We start from the raw sequence: 20,093 nt of genomic DNA on the forward strand, positions 1-20,093 counted from the left end.
TATCAGAGGTCAACCCTTTAAGTTTGAGTTTCCTCTTATGGGGTCCTGGAGAAAATAGCAGCGTACCTATTCTTTAATGTGGTGACTGCATTGTTATCTTTTCCCTTTTTTTTTTTTTTATATTTGGGCTTTTTATCTATTTTAACCTGGTGATCCTGCAACTGACACACTTTCTGTCTTCGAGTGACAACATCGACTGTACTGTAGTAGTAAGGTGCTGCCATTTTGTAAATATGGTCAACAATTTAAGTGCTTTTGGACATTTTTGTCAATTTTTTTTATTTATTTTGTTTTGGATTTAGAAAGTGTGTGTTCCTGCTGCTTGTGCCAACTTGTTATATGCACTCCCCTTAGAAAAGAATTGATGGCACAAAGTCAATACCCCCTAAATGTCGCTGCCACTATTTTTTTTTCCCCATTAAACTCACAGTACTGTCATTGCATTGTAGAGTGCCATTTGTTTGGAATTTGGGACACTAAAGTGCCATGGAAAGGACTCCCTCATTTAATAATAATCAAGGCTGTTAGGAGTCAAGTGCTTTTTAATAAGCATTTTTCTGGTTTTCAGTGAGCAAAGGGTACTCATCAGAGACCTGCCACAATCTAGAAATAATTGCACTTTGTTCAACTCCTCTTTAAGGTGCTCAGATCAATTGCTTTGTGCTTAACTATACTCGAGTCGTTCAAACATTTCCTCATGACTGCACAGTTGGGTGTGTTTAAATTAATACTTAAGAGCTTAGTATCACAATTCCACACAGAGGCTTGTCGATCAAACACACTCTGTGCAAGGGTCATTGTCTGAGTTATTAACTATTCCGTGATACTACAATTCCCCCAAGGTCTAGCTCGTGAGTGATACTAAGCTATTGTTACAAAGGAGCCTGTACAATACTTGCCCTGAGGATACTGATCAGCGCACGTGTTAAGTTTCAACACCTTATATTCGATCTTCTATCATTAATACAATTTACATTTTCAAGAATCAGGAATTACCATTTTCAAAGTGTACTTAGAAGGTTTCTATGCAGAGTAGGATGTATTATTAAAGAAGGCTACTTTCGTTGTACTATGTTTTATCTTTTGATGTGTAAAATTAAGCAAGACAGAATTTTGATATATTGGACACAGACAGATTAAGGCAGAATATGGTCCTAGGCAATGTAGTAGCTTTACCCTCCTAGCCCTTTAGTTGCCATTGAGAATGACCTCAGTGGGCACAATAAGCATCAACTGCCTACAATTATATCCTCCCTTGTGAAGCAGGTGTAAACCCTCAGGGCTCTTTCACACGTCCGTTCAGTTTTTACATTATTTTTTTTCCCTTCAGTTGATCCGTTTTTTCATCAGTTTTTCGTCCGTTTTCCATCCGTTTACATCCGTTTCCGTTCCGTTTTCCGTCCGTTGACGTCCGTTTTTGGTCCGTTTTTCATCCGTTTTTTCGATCCGTTTTTTGATCCGTTTTTTTTATTTTTTTGGTTTTAGAACTTTATTAATCATCTTTTCAAGAATTTTCCCATGATTCTTTGTTTCCCCCAGTGTGATTTCCTCTTCCTGTATGTTAACAGCCGGCTGTTTTGTTCCTGATCCATTGCTGTATTTCACTGTACTTGCTGATTACGATGGATTTGGGGAATTATGATCAGAATGTGACATCATTTGTCATGATGTACTATGTGTGGAGAAAAAAAAGCTTGACCAGGAAGATGTCTGCTAGGGGACGCAGGTACTGGGCACATCCCATGCTCCTCAAAAGGCCAAGTGAGGGTTTCTTTGCGCTGCAATATGCAGATTTGCGACGTTACCCTCCTAAATTTTTTAATTTCACTAGAATGACGATCACAACGTTTGATTATTTACTTGAAAAATTACATCCCAGACTATACCGTACAAACACAGACATGCGACTTGCTGTGCCTCCAGAGGAGCGACTTCTCATTACCCTCAGGTAAGCCAGCCAGCCAGCCATTTAGCTTGATTATGTCCAGTGTAATGTTGGATTCCTTTCGTAATTTCTTCTACTCTTCTACTCTTCCTAGGTTTCTTGCATCTGGAGTGTCTTATACGTCACTAAGCCATTTTTTTTTATTGGGAATATCGACCATATCAGTGATAGTGCATGAGACCTGCGAAGCAATATGGGAGGAGCTTCGTTCTTCTGCAATGCCGGTTCCTGATGCTACCATGTGGCAGGAAATTGCGACAGGCTTTTGGAAAAAAACTCAATTCCCCAATTGTGTTGGAGCTCTGGATGGGAAACATGTCAGAATCCAGATGCCACCAGGATCTGGCTCGCAATTTTTCAATTATAAAAAATATTTTTCACTAGTGCTAATGGCAATTTGCGACAGTAACTACAAATTTATTGCCGTTGATATAGGAGCCTATGGATCGAATGCCGACGCAAGAATATTTTCATCATCAGTAATGGGGAGAAGAATACTGGAGGGACACTTTAATTTCCCAGCAGATCAACCACTACCATCAACTGTAGGACCAGATTTGCCACATGTTCTAGTTGCTGATGAGGCATTTGGACTTTCTCATCATGTTTTAAGGCCTTATGCCAGGCAGAATTTAACGACCCCAAAGAAAATTTTCAACTACCGCTTGAGTCGTGCAAGGCGCCTTATTGAATGCACCTTTAGCATTTTGAGCGGCAAATGGCGCATATTTCATAGCGCTATACAACTTAGCGTGGAGAATGCCCAACTGGCAATCCAAGCCTGCTGTGTCCTCCACAATGTCATCCGCGAGAAGGAAGGGATTTCTGTTGAGGAAGAGGACGAGGTAGACCTACCATCTGTGCGCTTTACCGGACTGCGACCCAACAATTCAGCTATTACCATGCGTGACAATTTTACTAATTTTTTTATGTCCCCAGAAGGAGAGGTTCCGTGGCAGTATCAATATGTGTAAAAACAGTCACGAGGAAATTTATCATTTGCACCTTTATAGTAACATGTTTCGCCCCTTTAATTTGCATGGTCTTACTTGTCATAGTGAAAACGCCAGTTAATTTCTACATTTAAGATTTCTACAAGTGTATGCTTTCATGCTTCAATTGTCATTATGTCCCTATGATATATCAGTTTGTTTCTTTTCACATAAAATACCAAAAAAAATCATTTTCATGCAGTCTACTATTTTTCTTTGAACTTTATGAACGCAACATGTAGATTGTAACTTATAGTAAAAGATAAAAAAAAAATGAAATACACATCACAAAAAGGGGCAAAAATCAATTTATTAAAGTATCGTATCAAAAATTTCCAAAAAAAATAAAATTATAGATCTTGATAATAAGGGGTGGGGAAAAGGGAGGAATCAGATCGTGAAGTCCCCTGGGAAGGAGAGGGATCATAGTTGGGTGCCTGGGGTGGGACTGGAAAATTTTGGGCAGTGGAGGCAGGGGCACGGTAATGATGGGGTATAGGGCTGGGTTGGAATCGGTGAGTGTAGGGAGCTGGTGGTGGGTGATCGGGGTAGAATTGGCGTTGGGAAGGGGAGATAACTTGGGGCACAGGGTCTCCTGACATAGAAGCCTTCAGACAAGTACCGATATACTGGCCAATTGCCAGGCGCATATCAAGTTTTCGATCCGGATTCATTTTTTGTAGCAGGTGGTACTGGCTTCTTAGGAATAAAGCGTCTTCGTTGTTAGGGTCCAAAAAAGGATCGTTGGAGTCAGGTCTTCTTGCTTTCATCTCCTCCATGAAGCTCAGCATGGCGCTATCTAATTTGTTTTTTTGTGGACGCTTTCTCACAGTTGAACCAACTGAACGAATCTGAGGGGTGGAACACATATCTATTAGCACATTATCTTTTGACAATATTTAAAAAAGTAGGCATTTTATGTTTGATACTTACAGGCACACTTGTGGTTGGTGGAATCGGTCTTGCAGCTCTAGTGGCATCTTCAGCTGCCTCACTTTCTGTGACTCCTGTTTCTCCCATGGGATCTGGCTGCGAAAATTCAGTATCTGTTTCCTCCTCCGTTTCACTGATGTTAGTGGCTGTACTGTAAAATATTGGTTGATAGATGGGTTAAAGGTCAATTCAGACTTGTTTCAACAATACATAGATCCATGTGTGTGTATACTGCTGTGGTCAACCCTACATACCACTTTTGGAATACTTAGTTTGAACATATTTGCATATAAAAAATAGACAAAGTTGTCTGACTGTTACCTATCAACACCCCCTGAAACACAGTCGGGGTTATTTACTAAAGGGAAATCCACTTTGCACTACCAGTGCACTATCAGAGCATTTGGAAGTCCAGTCGCTGTAGATCTGAGAGGGACATGCAAGGAAAGTAAAAAAGAGTATTTTAACGTCCACGTGATTGGATGATAAAATCAACAGTGCTTCCCCTCATTTCAGATCTACCCCTCAGATCTACAGTGACGGTACTTACAAGTGCTCTTGCAGTGCAAAGTTAATTTGCCATTAGTAAATGACCCCCAATACCTACCAGACACTCAAGGAGTGATGGCAGCAAAGTAAGAGGGGAAAGAAGACCTATACAGGGACTTTCATCTCAGGGAATCAATTCATTTATAATGAGCTACTATGATATGCATACTAGGTCATTATGCATTTCTCTTAATTCAGATATTTATATGTGTGGATCAACTTTATTATTTGTAGTTTACTTGGTCAAATAATGTTATAAAGTGGCTAGGTACCTTCTTAGGCTCATCACGTTACGCAGGAAATCCAGCATTTCAAAAAATGCACCCTTTTTGTACTTGGAGGCTCCAGCTCCACTGCGGGACATTGTCTCCTCCTTCAAATCTCTCCTATAACGGTCTCTCAATGAGCGCCAGCGGGTGACGATACTCTCTCCTATGAAGAAACAGAAAATAAAATACACCCATAGGTGGCGTGGCAGGTGGCCAATTCACAACTTGTGGCCAGTGGCCAATTCACAACTTGTGGCAGGTGACGTGGCAGGTGGCGTGGCAGTTGGCCAGTGGCCAATTCTCAACTTGTGGCAGGTGGCGTGGCCAGTGGCCAATTCACAACTTGTGGCAGGTGACGTGGCAGGTGGCGTGGTAGTTGGCCAGTGGCCAATTCTCAACTTGTGGCAGGTGGCGTGGCAGGTGACGTGGCAGGTGGCGTGGCCAGTGGCCAATTCTCAACTTGTGGCAGGTGGCGTGGCAGGTGACGTGGCAGGTGGCGTGGCCAGTGGCCAATTCACAACTTGTGGCAGGTGACGTGGCAGGTGGCGTGGTAGTTGGCCAGTGGCCAATTCTCAACTTGTGGCAGGTGACGTGGCAGGTGGCGTAGCCAGTGGCCAATTCTCAACTTGTGGCAGGTGGCGTGGCCAGTGGCCAATTCACAACTTGTGGCAGGTGACGTGGCAGGTGGCGTGGTAGTTGGCCAGTGGCCAATTCTCAACTTGTGGCAGGTGGCGTGGCAGGTGACGTGGCAGGTGGCGTGGCCAGTGGCCAATTCTCAACTTGTGGCAGGTGGCGTGGCAGGTGACGTGGCAGGTGGCGTGGCCAGTGGCCAATTCACAACTTGTGGCAGGTGACGTGGCCGGTGGATATGGATGTTGACATATGGATGGACTACAAGATAACAACCCACCCCCCCATAACCCACAACTACTTACCACGTTCTAATTTTTCATTTTGTTTTAGTGTTTGCCAGTTAGGTGTCACCGCCTGAAAGACTTCCTCCCATTTGTTGTTAGAGACATATCGGTTGCTATAGTCTCCACATCTCTTATCCCATATTGCAGGGCGATCATGTACCAGGTGTATTAGCTCTTCTTGGCTAACATCCTTTGCCATTTTATTAATTAAGGAGGACAATCACACACAGGGAATTGCTCTAATGTCCAGGAACTGGGCAGCATGTGCTGGGAACATGTGACTTGGGAATAAAAACACTACCTGGGTGAAAGGTTATTGTTATGTATGCATATTGCATACATATTAAAGTTTGGTGAATTTGTATTTTTTACATATTTTGGTGAAAAACGGACGTTAGCGGAACGGATGATAAACGGATCATCCGTTAACGTCCGTTTTTCGTCCGGTCAGTTTTTTGGACGGAAGAAAAATAGGGTTTTCTTCCGTCCAAAAAAACGGACCTTAACGCAGACGGATGCTAACGGACGTTAGCGGATGCTCATCCGCTAACGGACGCTAGCCCATAGGGAAGCATTGAGGTCCGTTAACGGACGTCCAAAAAACGGACGAACGGAACGGACGTGTGAAAGAGCCCTCAGGCCAGTTCACACCATAGAAATGCAGTCCGGATACATTTCTGCTTGTTCGTTTTGAGACATTTTCCATGTGTTCCAGTATGTTTTTTTCCCAAAGTTTCCTATGTTATTTTCTTTTGTAATGCGTTTGGATGCATTTTAATGTGATCTCGTGTGTTTTTGATGCATTTTGCTGCATTCCAGCGTAGTTCTTTGCAGAAAAAATGCAGCATGTTCTACTTCTGTTGACTGTACTGGAATGCACTGAAATGGTGTAAGCTTTTCCATTGAAATCCATGCAATCCATGAAATCCATGCAACCATGCATTTTTTATGTAAAAAGTAAATAAAAATGCACTGACCTGCATGTGGCGTGAACCAGCCCTTAAAGTGGTTCACAAGACGCAAGGTTTTTTACCTTCATGCATTCTATGCATGAATGTAAATAACCTTCTGTGTGCAGCAGCCCTCTTAATACTTACCTGAGCCCTATTGTGATCCAGCAATGTGCATGATAGCCTCGGCTCTCTGGGAACTCGCCTGCCTCATTGGCTGAGACAGCAGCGGAAGCCATTGGCTAACAATCCTAGCCAGTGAGCCAATAAGGGTAGACAGGGGTGGGGCTGAGCCACAGCTGTGTGTGAATGGAGCAGGAGTGAGCCTGGGAAGGGACCCAACAAGAAAAAAAAAACGCACTGGACTGCATCTGGTGTGATCCGACCCTAAACAATTGTGCCATCTCTTAGTTTCCTGCAGAGGCATGAAAGTTGTAGCTAGGCACCCTAGACCAGTGTTTCTCAACCTTTTTCCGGTCGGGGCACCCTTAAAAAGTATTTTCAGTTTTGAGGCACCCCAGTCCAAGGCTTTGTTCACATTACGGTGTGTCGCAGAACACGCGCAAAATCGTGCTCATTCCTGATACACAGACAAATGCTCTACTCTTTAGGGGTACCATTAATTCTTAATGGTACCCCCACACATTGGAAAACGTGGGATGCTTTTGCTGCAGTGCAATTAAAAAAAAAAAAGTTTGGGGACTTGTTTCCCTGCATTTTGTGGGTACGGAAATGAATGGACTGCCCTACATGCAGCTACACAGATGTGAATCAAGGGCTTGTTCACATGTCAAAGAGGCGGTAAAGCCACATGGTTGAGCTGTTTTTACCACCCCCAACTTCTCCACCTTTAGTTGCAGAGGCAGCAGCTGAGGGTGTTCACATGCTGTGGCTGCAACTGGAGGTATACCGAGGGTGAATGGGGCTGCACTGCAACTACCCAGCAACTGTGTGCATTGCACGGTTGCAGTGTAGTGATGCTGCATTTACGGGCTTAAAACAGGTGGTAAAGAGGCAACATAATGCCTCTTTACCGCCTGTCAAATGCCTCTGAAAAGCGATCTGTGCATGGATTGCTTTTCAGAGGAGCAGCAGTCCTTGCTGTTATCAAACAAGCCCTACAAAAGCCACTCTCATGGTACAGGAATGGGGGGGGCAGGATTAAAAGTAACATACACAAATGCTTACACGCATACATACACATGCGCGCACACACACAGACAGACACTCACATGTGCACACACAGGCACATGTATAAAGCCATTTTAAAATGGATCTAGCTTCTAGCTCAGTACCTTTCCAGATTCCTCATTCAGCCGGGTACTGCACTCTAGGGGGAAGCAAAGAGCACAACACACTCCTCCGCACTTTACTTTCATTTTTGAAGCCAACAGAGCTTCTTACAGTTCGGCAGGAGAGCAGGCTCATCTGACAGCCTTCTCTCCACTGACCCCACGGCACACCTGAGAACCTCTGACGGCACATCAGTGTGCCGCGGCACACTGGTTGAGAAAGGCTGCCCTAGACATCCAACAGGCTTTGGGCTCTTGCCTAGGTTCCCTTCTGGATGAACCTGGCTCTGGTTGGGCTTTTTGGTTGTTCACACCATCAAAATATCCTACAGATATTTTACAGCCACTATATAGTTAGGCAGTGAATGTGATTCTGGGTGTTTCTCAGTTGAACACAAAATCCGCTCACAATAGAGAATTGTATAAGGTTTCTAATCAAACAGGTAACAGTTATCCGTTAATTTCTAACTGTGACTTTTTCGACCGCATTCAGAATATTGCCATATACCAAGTCTTGAGCAGTTTTTCCTTTCATTTCCTATTTGCATGCATAGTTACCATTGATTGTCAACTCAAACTTGTATATTTTGAAGCAAGAACAATGCAAATTTTGGTTGTCTAAGATTGGCAATACATGCATATTGCTACTACACCATGAGCCACATGTAGTCCTTGACCATAGGGAGTAGAACAGGGCCATGAAGCAACATGGTCACTCTTTTCCTTGTCCTGCTGTCACTCTATTACTGCGTAGGGATTGCCAGGATGAATGAATGGGGGATAGCAGAGCTTGTATGTGCCAAGGCTGGTTGCGTCAGAACGTAAGGCCTCATGCACACTTGAGTTTAAAAATGCCTGTTTCTCTTATCGTCCATGGACGGACACAGCCTCTTCAAGTCTTGACAAGTGGGTTATGTTCCTGTTTTACAGGAGAGGACCAGGCAGAAACATGTTAGATATTCAGATACATGTTATTTTAACAGAGTTGAACATAACCCACCTCCCTGCAGCATGCAGCCTCAGTTTAGTTCTGCCTAGCAAAGGAGAAGGACGTATGGCTCCCCTTGGGCCCAGCGCCCTGAGGAAAACTTTTATTTATTTGCTCTTTCTTGAAAGAATCTTCTATCAACTGCTGTCGGCTGAGAGACAGGCTGGATATATTGATCCTTGTCTTCTCAGTCCGGCCAGTGAGTGTGAGCATGTGAGGTAAAAACATTAATGGTATATGTGCATAAGAAGAGGAATACCAAACATTAGGTAATATTAGGTAACCAAGGGAAAATATTCCATGTAATAACACGTAGCAAAGTCTCTAATCAAAACATTAAGTAAACAGTCTCTAGCTGAAGCATCAAGTGGACTTCAATGGAAAAATTAGGGCAATACATGGGGTGGACTGATGTCCAATGGTTGGGATGGGACAGGTGATCAAGTTGTCTGTAGAGATCTATGGAAATCACAATCACATCAGGACCTGCGCTATTGGAGCCCTTTTTTTCATTTTTATATCATCCACTCCATGGTCCCACTGGAAGTTCAGTTACATCTATTTCTGTACTCCTGGATAATAAGCCTGAGGGCTATATCTACGAATCTGTGGTGGCTACGCAACACGTTGTTCGAGTATCGCTGGTTCCTGGTGTCCACGCCGGCTGGAGTCTCAATTATAACAACAGTCCTCTTCCGGTTTCAGTGGTCTCGGTCCCCAAAGACCACAACGCCTGATTGACTCTTTGCTGTACAGTAGTAGAGTCCAACCCATCTGGTAAGCGTGTTTATACTTACCTTACATCTGATGTGATTGTGATTTCCATAGATCTCTACAGACAACTTGATCACCTGTCCCATCCCAACCATTGGACATCAGTCCACCCCATGTATCGCCCTAATTTTTCCATTGAAGTCCACTTGATGCTTCAGCTAGAGACTGTTCACTTAATGTTTTGATTAGAGACTTTGCTACGTTTTATTACATGGAATATTTTCCCTTGGTTACCTAATATTACCTAATGTTTGGTATTCCTCTTCTTATGCACATATACTATTAATGTTTTTACCTCACATGGTATCTTCTATTGCTCTTTTTGAGCCTGTTAGCGCTACATTTTTTGTTTATTATTTCATTGGCTTTGTTTGTTTGTATGTAGCAGCCTTTTTCACATATTTGGAGTTAGCGCAGATTTTTTCTTATCTTCTAGCGAGCGTGAGCACACCTTTGCAAAGAGGCTGGGTCTGCCACGACATACCTTATGACTCCTGGGGTGGCCAGTGAGCTTTCCGGTCTGAGGTCCACATATGATTGGGCTGTGGTGTTGTCTCACTCACAGTGGACCGGGCCGACGGCTACCTCCAACGTGGTTGTATGCCTGTCTGGAATGCGTCAGTGAGTCCTCGCGTGGACGGGTAAGTACAGTCCCTCCCACTTAGGTGGGTTGGTACGGCTGAGCATTCCTGGGGTCCTCCTATCCTCCCTTCCCTGCTCCTTTTCCCTCTGCTGCATTACATTGCTGCTGTCGGGGGGAGGGGCACCTTACTGAGGGGACTGTGGTGCATCTGGCCTGCGTTTTTTTTTTTTTTTTAATGCTGGGGGTCTTTTTTCAAAGAGGAGTTTGGGCCACTGTTTATCCTCTTTAGGATTTCCCTGTTTAAATGCTGTGTTTTGCCGCCCGGGAAATTTTTTAGGTGATTTTCAGCTTCTTTTAAAAATCCCATTGGCGGTCATCTTGTTGTAGCCACGCTATGGAGCAAATTACTATTGCGATCGTCCATTTTCCTGTGGCCGTATCTGGCTCTATATGCAGCAATCTGCGGCCATTTTGGCAGAGTCTTTAGCCTCTAGTGCTGGTTCCTACGGCGCGCAGCACAGGTCTCCTCACGAATTGCCTCACAGTTTTACCTCACAGTTTTTCTTCCTCTCACACACGCTGTGTACTGAGCTGTGTGCTGTGCAGTCTCCTCATGTGGTGGTGAGTCCCCTGGGTAACCCCCCGGTCAGCGCAGCAGGAGGGTGTTTTTTTTTGTTCAAGTCTGAATAGGGCCCTGGGAGCTTATGTAATTGAGTCAGTGTCTGGTTCCTCTGTCCCAAACATGACAGAGGTGGCAGCTGGTGCTCCTGTACCTGCGGTTCCTATAGACACTTTATCGGCCCTTGATATCCAGGGCTTCTGTTTCGGCTGTGGTTTTACGCCGCCTTCTCTGGTTGAAATGCTGGTCTGCTGGCCAGGCCTCTGGCGGATTTACCCTTCAAAGGTGGAAGGCTTTTTGGGTCCTCGCTGGACGACATTATCAAGGATGTCACTGGAGGGAAGAGCACGCTCCTCCCTCAGTCCCCCAAAGGGAAGGAGCCCCGCCGTAAGCCGGGGTCCTTCCTTTCCCGCGCAGAAGCGGTATTTTCGTTAGTCAGTGATGTCTTAAGAGTTCCCTTCACTGAAACGAAGGGGTCAAGCCCAACCCCTGAAAAACAACCCTACACCATAATCCTCCCTTTACCAAAGTATTCGGACCAGTGCACAAAGCAAGGTCCATAAAGACATGGATGAGCAAGTTTGGGGTGGAGAAACTTGACTGACCTGAACAGAACCCAGCAGAACACATTTTAGGATGAATTAGTGTGGAGACTGTGAGCCAGTCCTTCTCACCCACATCAGTGCCTGACCTCACAAATGTGCTTCTGGAAGAATGGTCAAGCATTCACGTGTGTGTGTGTGTGTGTGTGTGTGCCCCATTGGAGTTTTTCTATCAGAAATTCCGACGGACTTGGAAAGAGAACATCGGAAAAAAAGAGAAGAAAATTTTGCTTGGAAATTCCGTTCGTCGGTATGGAACTCCGACGGAGAAGAAGCATGCTCAGAATCAAGTCGACACATGCTCAGAAGCATTGAACTTAATTTTTCTCGACTCGTCATTGTGTTGTACGTCACCGCGTTTTGGACAGTCGGAATTTGGTGTGACAGTGTTTATGCAAGACAGCTTGAACAGAATTCCATCTGAAAATTCCATCGGAGTTTATCCCGACGGGAATTCCGATTGTGTGTTCAGGGCATAAGACTAGGATGCCATTAAAGTTCATGAGTGTGTAAAGGCAGGCGTCTCAATACTTTTGGTAATATAGTGTATGTCCGAACTTGCTGAATCCATTAGGGAAGCGTAATGCCATCATTTGGATTTGTACTGGCCAAAGCAGTTGGGGAATTCTGGTGCTGAGATCTCGCCATGAGAGATGTAATAAGCCAGTAACCATGTAAAACTGAAATGTTTTTGCTTTTTTTGTGGCATTGGCCTTTACATAAAATGTTTCTAATGGTATTGTGTAGCTAGATGGCCTATGATCTCAGGGCATTACATTCTTTTTAATTTTTTACAAATCTGAGCAACTAAATAACATAAATGTCTGAATCTGTGGAGGCTTTTAGCAAAGTAAAGTAGAGCATTGGTGACATGTCAACCCCAAGGCCAACTAGAAAGACAACTCTGGCCTTTTCAGTACATTTACTATCGGCTCTAATGATTCCTTTTAAAATACCATACATTACAGCACACCTTCTTTACAATACAACTTGGCCTTTCTGCATTGTCTAATGTAAATGTACTGTGAATGCCATCTGCTGCTTGATGCTAAACATAAAAGAAAATATCTGAGTCGCACTCCCACAGATTTGTCTAGTAACTATTTTAGGTTTTGCTTTACTAGCTTCTCAGACACATCAGAGCATGAATGATCATTTCTACTACCCACCTGATCACTGGTTTTGTCAGAGGTAATCATACCGCTTTGTTATGTTGTAAGAAGGTAGAATAGATGTAGGAATATTTTGTAGCAGCACAATTGTCTACAACTATTGAGTGTTTGTGCAAGCTTTGTCATTTGTTACAAGAGCTGTCATTTGCCAGGAGGGTCTGTTATTGATCGATCAGCCACTAAGAAAACTGTTGGCTGATGTCACTACCATTGGAAGAAAACCTATTCATACATAGGAGTAGGTGTATAGGTCTTCATAAAGCTGCACTTCGATGTGATTACGCTTGAGAGGCCACTTGTTATGGCAGCTTGATGAATCGTAAGGTCTGTGTCCTGGAGTACATACCTCAGTACTTACAGTTCTGTACAAATTTCAGTTAGGCTGCTTTCACATTGCAGCGTCGAGCCGCGGTGACGGTATAGCCGCGCTATTTGTAGCGCGGCTATACCATCGTGTTTACCGCGATATTCGGGCGCTAGCGTTGAGGTTTTAACCCCCGCTAGCGGCCGAAAAAGGGTTAATACCGCGCTTTCCCATTGATTTCAATGGGAAGGCGCTGTATAGGAGCGGTGAACACACCGCTCCTATACCGCGGTAAAGATGTGACTAGCAGGATATTTGGAGCGTTCCTGTTAGCGCACCGCTTCAGTGTGAAAGCCTTCGGGCTTTCACATTGAAGACTACAGGGCATGATTTTTCATGCGGTATAGCAGCGCTATTTTTAGCGCTGTACCGCATGAAAAACGCCCCAATGTGAAAGGGGCCTAATGATGAACATTCATACCGTACATACCGTGTTTCCCCAAAAATAAGACATACCTGTAAAATAAGCTGTAGCAGGATTTCTAAGCATTTGCGCAATATAAGCCATACCCCGAAAATAAGACATTGTGATTCTGTGCGTGCTGCAAGCAGAGGCATAGAGGGGGAACGTGAAAGTAAAAGTCTCCTCAGTAAAGTGAGGAGCAGGACGCTCTGCTTTAGGTAAGTAAAAGTCTCCTCAGTGAAGTGAGGAGCAGGACGCTCTGCTTTAGGTAAGTAAAAGTCTCCTCAGTGAAGTGAGGAGCAGGACGCTCTGCTTTAGGTAAGTAAAAGTCTCCTCAGTGAAGTGAGGAGCAGGACGCTCTGCTTTAGGTAAGTAAAAGTCTCCTCAGTAAAGTGAGGAGCAGGACGCTCTGCTTTAGGTATTGTGTATCCTCAGGGGAAGAAGTAAAGCTGTGGCTCCCGTTTTCTCATCAGTGTGGGTTTCTCTCCCCCAGCAACAGTCTGTGGGTCTCTCTCACCCCCCACAACCACCAGTAAAGCTACTGCTTAATAAAAATAAGACCTAGTGTGTCTTCTTGAGGTAAAATAAATATAAGACAGTGTCTTATTTTCGGGGGAAACTCTGTAGTAGTGTTACGATTTGTAGGAAACCATAACAAATTATACCGCTGTGTTTGGTGCGTTTTTTTTTTATTTTACGAGCACCCATATATCTATTTGCTGCAATTTTAATTTTTAAATCCCGAGACAGAAAACTTTAAACAATGCATAATCCAGTGATATTCTGTATAACTCACTACCATTACCTTGTACTCAGTTTAAATGAATCTTTGTTAACCCTAGAACATTCATGTTGTTGATGAATTGTTAAAGGATAAGTTCACCTTTTATACAAACAATAATAAATGCAAATTTCTTTGCAGGTAAAAAAAAAAATGCATTTTTTTTCTTCTTAGTAGGAGCCTGTAAAGCATTGCACCAGTGATCAGGAAATCGCTGATGCCATGCAGGTCTCCTGCACACTGTCAGTGTATCTGCCTACCCGTAAGGGATGTACTCGCTGACAGGAAGACTACCTCAATGCTCCACAGCAACTACCATTTGAGATCCATCATGGCAGTGCCTGTTAGCCGGCATCCACTCACCTGCTGCCGCCACGTCCCTCACCTTGTTGTGTCACTGCCGCATCACCAGCGTCCCATTAAAGTTACTTGGGACTGTTGGGTCAACAACAGGTCAGAGGAGAAGCCACTGCGGGACAGAGATGACAGTTGCTCTCTAAAAATTATGATTTAAATCAAGCCTTTTAACTAGTGATTTAAATTTGCTTGATTTAAATCAAATCCACCCTGTTGAGAACCACAACCTGACAGGCAATGTCAGAGATCTGTGTATGAATGATGCAGCCATGTGGGCGGAGCCCCCTGCCCAGCTGCGGTGCTTTCAAAATCTGACATCCAGTATGGGGAACTTCTCCCCGTACTGCTGCCATGGGGGGGGGGGGCTGTAGCACTAGTAAATGTACACCCAAAGGGAATCTGTTGGCACACTATAGCTATTACAGTATTCACATATTCTGAACAATGGTTAAATGGCCTTTAAAAATAAACCCTCACTGACCTTTGTAGCTAAAGGCGCTGTGGAGCAGTTTGTTCTCAAAGTTCACAATATAAGCACTGAAGTCCTTCAAATTATTCTCTGGGCAGCACAGCTCACTCTGCTTTCCCATCCCAAGCATCTGGTCTTTGTTTACATTCGAGATTGGAAAACCGCCATGGGAGAGGGGGAAATAGAGTCTGGGAGAACAATTTAATCAACGTCTGTGCTTCTGCTGTGAACTTTTTAAGAATTAATTGCTCCACAGTGCATGCAGCCACAATGGTCTGAGATTTTGTTTTACAGCTCATGTACTGTTTGTTTGGGATTATTTAAATATTTGAATGTCCATAGCCTGTGTACATAGTCTTTTTTCATTTAAATTAACAACTCTGCCTGGTGGTTTAGTCTACGTTGTTAGAAGGCTCATTCTCATCTAACTTCGGATGACTCGGCACCACCAAAAACTCCGTAAATATCAACTTTCTAAAAGTAGTTCTTAGTATACATCAAATTGCGCATACAATCATTTACTAAAACTGCAGAGTGCAAAATCTGGTGCAGCTCTCCATAGAAACCAATCAGCTTCCAGCTTTTTTTAAAGTTAGAAGTCGATTGGCTACCATGCACAGCTGCCCTACATTCTGCCCCCTCCCAGTTTTAGTAAATCAACCCGATAGTCTGCTTGCATTGGGTGATGGGGTTGGGTTAGGAGAACATCTGTGCTTTTACAGTACATGGAGGGGACATCATTTGGATGAAATGCTGCTCAATGACAGCTCATTCTAACATTATTCAATTAGTCACTTTGTGAAGCGCACAGATTTGCTTCAAGCTTGGTTAATAATCACATTTCCCTGATCTAAAGAAGACTACTAGAGGGAGCATTTTATTTATCTCTTTATGAATTGTAATAATCAAAATATGGAACACAAAGTAAAAATGTGAAAGTCACATCAAAAATGACTTTTACTTACAAATATTACTGTTTACTAAAAAAATGCAGTATTGTTCCTCCTACTGAACACTATTGAAGGACTGCTGTGTCAGAAAATACTGTATTCTGATAACACGAGAAGTGTAATGATAATATTCAGCATATTTCCGCAAAGATTTACACAAAGGGATAAATGTGAAAATCCATTCTGTCATTGATTTTAACAGGCTTGCTGCATGAGGCTACATGGACCATTGTGCCTCCCAGACAGATGAACTCAGCCCTCTGCATGGGTTTATGAAACACAACACAGTGACACATATTATTTCTGTGTTGCTATACGCATATACAGTGTGTTTTTTCATACATTGAGGGCCATTTAGAGTGAATGGGCCCCCTTAATGCACTGCACAAAAGTACTTGCATAGGTGTGCATTGGTCCTTCTAGTTAAGGCAGTAGTCACCAACCTCATTGGGCCAACAATTTGCCAACATGAATTTTAACATGCCTTATATACACAATGATCCAGCTCTTTGCCCCTCTCCCCTTGGATCACAATGCTGCCTTATACACACAATGCTGCGGGTCTCTGCCTCCACCCCCCACACACTCTGCATCGCACTGCTGCCTTTTATAGCCAATGCTATGGCTCTCTTCCCCCCTCCGCCCCCACCCACACACACACTGCATCACACTGCTGCCTTATACACACAAAGTTGTGGCTCTCTGCCCCCCCCTCCTCCTCGCACATGCGCTCTGCATCACACGGCTGCCTTATACACACAATGCTGTGGCTCTCTGCCCCCCCTCCTCCTCACACACACACTCTGCATCACACAGCTGCCTTATACACACAATGCTGTGGCTCTCTGCCCCCCCTCCAAAATCTGCTCCAGATACCCAAAGCCAAATACAAGTCCAAAGGAGAGCGAAGATTTGCGCTCCAAGGTCCCAGACTATGGAATGCTTTACCAACCAGCATTCGGTTGGAGGAGAATCACTTGACCTTTAGAAGAAAGATCAAAACTATCAAAAGAGACAGGAACAACGAGCGCCCAGAGGCGATTTAGTTTGCATGTGCTGCGCTATATAAGTTCTTCACTCACTCACTCATCCTCACACACACACTCTGCATCACACGGCTGCCTTATACACACAATGCTGTGGCTCACTGCCCCCCCCCCTCCTCCTCACACACGCACTCTGCATCACCCGGCTGCCTTATACACACAATGCTGTGGCTCAGTGCCCCCCCCCCCCTCCTCCTCACACACACACTCTGCATCACACGGCTGCCTTATACACACAATGCTGTGGCTCACTGCCCCCCCCCCCTCCTCCTCACACACGCACTCTGCATCACCCGGCTGCCTTATACACACAATGCTGTGGCTCACTCATCCTCACACACACACTCTGCATCACACGGCTGCCTTATACACACAATGCTGTGGCTCTCTGCCCCCCCTCCTCCTCACACACTCTGCATCACACGGCTGCCTTATACACACAATGATGTGGCTCTCTGCCCCCCCCTCCTCCTCACACACACACTCTGCATCACACGGCTGCCTTATACACACAATGCTGTGGCTCTCTGCCCCCCTTCTCCTCACACACACACTCTGCATCACACAGCTGCCTTATAAACACAATGCTGTGGCTCTCTGCCCCCCTTCTCCTCACACACACACTCTGCATCACACGGCTGCCTTAAACACACACAAAGCTGTGGCTCTCTGGCCCCACCCCCCCCTCCTCCCCAAACCCACACGCTGCATCACACTACTGCCTTATACACACAATGCTGTGGCTCTCTGCCCCCCTCCTCCTCACACACGCACTCTGCATCACACGGCTGCCTTATACACATAAGGCTGTAGCTCTCTGCCTCCCCCCCCCCACACACACACAGCATCACACTACTGCCTTTATACACACACAATGCTCTGGCTCTCTGCATCAAACTCCCCATTGGATCTCACCTCCTTATCCAGCCATGTGCTCAAGCTTCATGCTCCTTCCCAGAGGCTGTGATCAGCGCTGCCATTGGAACACCCCTCCTTCTTCACCTCTTGCTCTCTGCACTACTCCCAGTGCCTCCCTCTGAGTTGACAGGAACCAGAACTACAGAGGAGGCACCGGGTTTCAGTGCACTGAAAACAACATTGGGTGGTATACATTTGCTACAATGTTGATTTGCAGCAGAACCCTGGGGACCATCAAAATGTTCTCAAATTTAACAACCCCTAACCAGTAATCCATGGACCACTAGTTGGCGACCGTTGATTTAAAGGGTCACTAAAGGAAAACATTTTTTTAGCTAAATAGCTTCCTTTACCTTACTGCAGTACTGGTTTCATGTCCTCATTGTTCGTTTTTGCTTTGAAGTAGCTGTAATTCTGCTGTGATCTCCACACTTCCTGCTTGTCTGGCTCCTTATAACCATCGTACTGGGAGATTTTCACGGTGGTCTAACCTGTCATTACTGTGTGTCTAAAACTCCTCAGAACCAATCAGATTCATTTTAAAAACAAAACACTGCCCTGGATTTGTTGTTTTTGTTCTGTGAGTCTTCCCGACTCACCTCTCAGCCGGAAATTCATGTATGTACCTTTAAAACTGAACGTGAAACTAGAGGCACATTATATGATAGATTCAATTCAATTTTTAATCATTTTTAAAAGGAATCAGTTAACTTGTATGTCTCTATACCCTGTAAACAGTCATTTCAGCAAAAAAAAATTTTTCCTTTAGTGACCCTTTAAGGCATTGTCACTTTTGTTGGAGAAATTAGTATGCATGTAAATGAGGAATGCCCTATAAAGAAAAGACTGTAATAAATAGAATTTGTGAGTTCTTATCATTGCATGTATTGCCCTCAGATTGCAATATATTTAAGAATGATTATTTTAAAACCAATAAAAGTTGCATACTTATGTGTGATACGGTATAAGTGAGCTATTGCTAATTGTTTGTTTTTTGCCCATTTACAGGAAGAAAATGCCAACCTCCCTCAGCCTGGTAAAGTAGAAAAAAATCTTGACTCCAAACATGACTTTCAGCCTGTGGTACCATGGCCCCGTGTGGAGGGTGTGGAGGTCGATCTCGATTCTATCAGGAGAAAGAATAAAGTTCAGAACGACCATAATCACATAGAAGGGAAGCCAAACAACCAGCAGAATGTTCCACAGCGACAGTTTGTCACTTTTAAACCACAAACTCTTGTGTATTCTGAACCCGTTCTTCGTCCTGGAGTGTTGGGGAATTTTGAACCCAAAGAACCAGAACCCCAGGGTGTGGTTGGTGGTCCTGGAGAAGGAGGAAAGCCATTCATTCTGGGCTCTGAATATAAGGAGTCCGTTCAAGCCAGCATTAAAGAATTTGGATTTAACATGGTCGCAAGTGACATGATCTCACTAGACAGAACAGTCAACGACTTACGGCAGGATGAGTAAGTAAAAACATTTAAATATTGTTAAGCTTATTTAAAAAAATATATATATAATAGTGCTCTATATGATCTTTTAATTTGGTTGACTTTTTCCAAGCTTCTTGACTTGCTCCAGAATAAGTAACTTGTTTCAATTAATGTTTACGGACTTAAAGGGGTTGTAAAGGTTTGTTTTTTTATTTTCTAAATGGCTTCCTTTAAGCTAGTGCATTGTTGGTTCACTTACCTTTTCCTTTGATTTCCCTTCTAAATGTTTTTGTTTTCTTTGTCTGAATTTCTCACTCCCTGTTCCTCCTCAGTAAGCTGTTCTGGCTGACTAAACCACAGCAAGAACTGCTCGGATGATGGGGGCAAGTTTACTGAGGAGGAACAGGAAGTGAGAAATTTAGACAAAGAAAAAAACATTTAGAAGTAAAAGGTAAGTGAACTAACAATGCACTAGCTTAACCACTTCCGGACCGCTGCATGTACATTTACGTCGGCAGAATGGCACGGACAGGCACATTGGCGTACCTGTACGTCCCTGCCTAGACGTGGGTCGGAGGTCCTATCGGGATCCCCCCCCCCCCCCCCCGTACATGCGGCGGTTACCGTGGCTTCAGGAGCGATTCGGCTATTCGTTTCTAGCCGCCCCCTCGCGATCGCCCCCCGGAGCTGAAGAACGGGGAGAGCCGTATGTAAACACAGCTTCCCTGTGCTTCACTGTGGCAGCTGCATCGATCGAGTGATCCCTTTTATAAGGGAGACTCGATCG

The 20,093-nt window shown here is 44.3% G+C and overlaps 3 protein-coding genes across 4 annotated transcripts in view; 2 read left to right on the top strand and 1 right to left on the bottom strand.

The window, feature by feature from the left end:
• GALNT7 (polypeptide N-acetylgalactosaminyltransferase 7) overlaps nucleotides 1-20,093 on the top strand; it is a 270,914-nt gene that overhangs the window by 68,707 nt on the left and 182,114 nt on the right. For both annotated transcript variants that reach the window (XM_040333340.1, XM_040333330.1), the window contains exon 2: nucleotides 18,882-19,339. In XM_040333340.1, the coding sequence (XP_040189274.1) occupies nucleotides 18,882-19,339 (458 nt within the window). The remainder of the gene's footprint in view (nucleotides 1-18,881; nucleotides 19,340-20,093) is intronic.
• Nucleotides 1,416-3,128, top strand: LOC120920910 (putative nuclease HARBI1). Its single transcript, XM_040333352.1, has 2 exons — nucleotides 1,416-1,948; nucleotides 2,040-3,128. Exons 1-2 carry the CDS (start codon nucleotides 1,623-1,625, stop codon nucleotides 2,917-2,919), a joined length of 1,206 nt encoding a protein of 401 aa, XP_040189286.1. The 5' UTR covers nucleotides 1,416-1,622; the 3' UTR covers nucleotides 2,920-3,128.
• On the bottom strand, nucleotides 3,228-6,023 carry LOC120920917. Its single transcript, XM_040333365.1, has 4 exons — nucleotides 5,624-6,023; nucleotides 4,692-4,851; nucleotides 3,871-4,021; nucleotides 3,228-3,788 (listed from the first exon to the last, which is right to left on the bottom strand). The coding sequence occupies exons 1-4, from the start codon at nucleotides 5,802-5,804 to the stop codon at nucleotides 3,288-3,290; spliced, it is 993 nt and encodes a 330-aa protein (XP_040189299.1). The 5' UTR covers nucleotides 5,805-6,023; the 3' UTR covers nucleotides 3,228-3,287.

The sequence above is a fragment of the Rana temporaria genome, chromosome 1 (genome assembly GCF_905171775.1).
Source record: "Rana temporaria chromosome 1, aRanTem1.1, whole genome shotgun sequence".
NCBI lineage: Eukaryota > Metazoa > Chordata > Amphibia > Anura > Ranidae > Rana > Rana temporaria.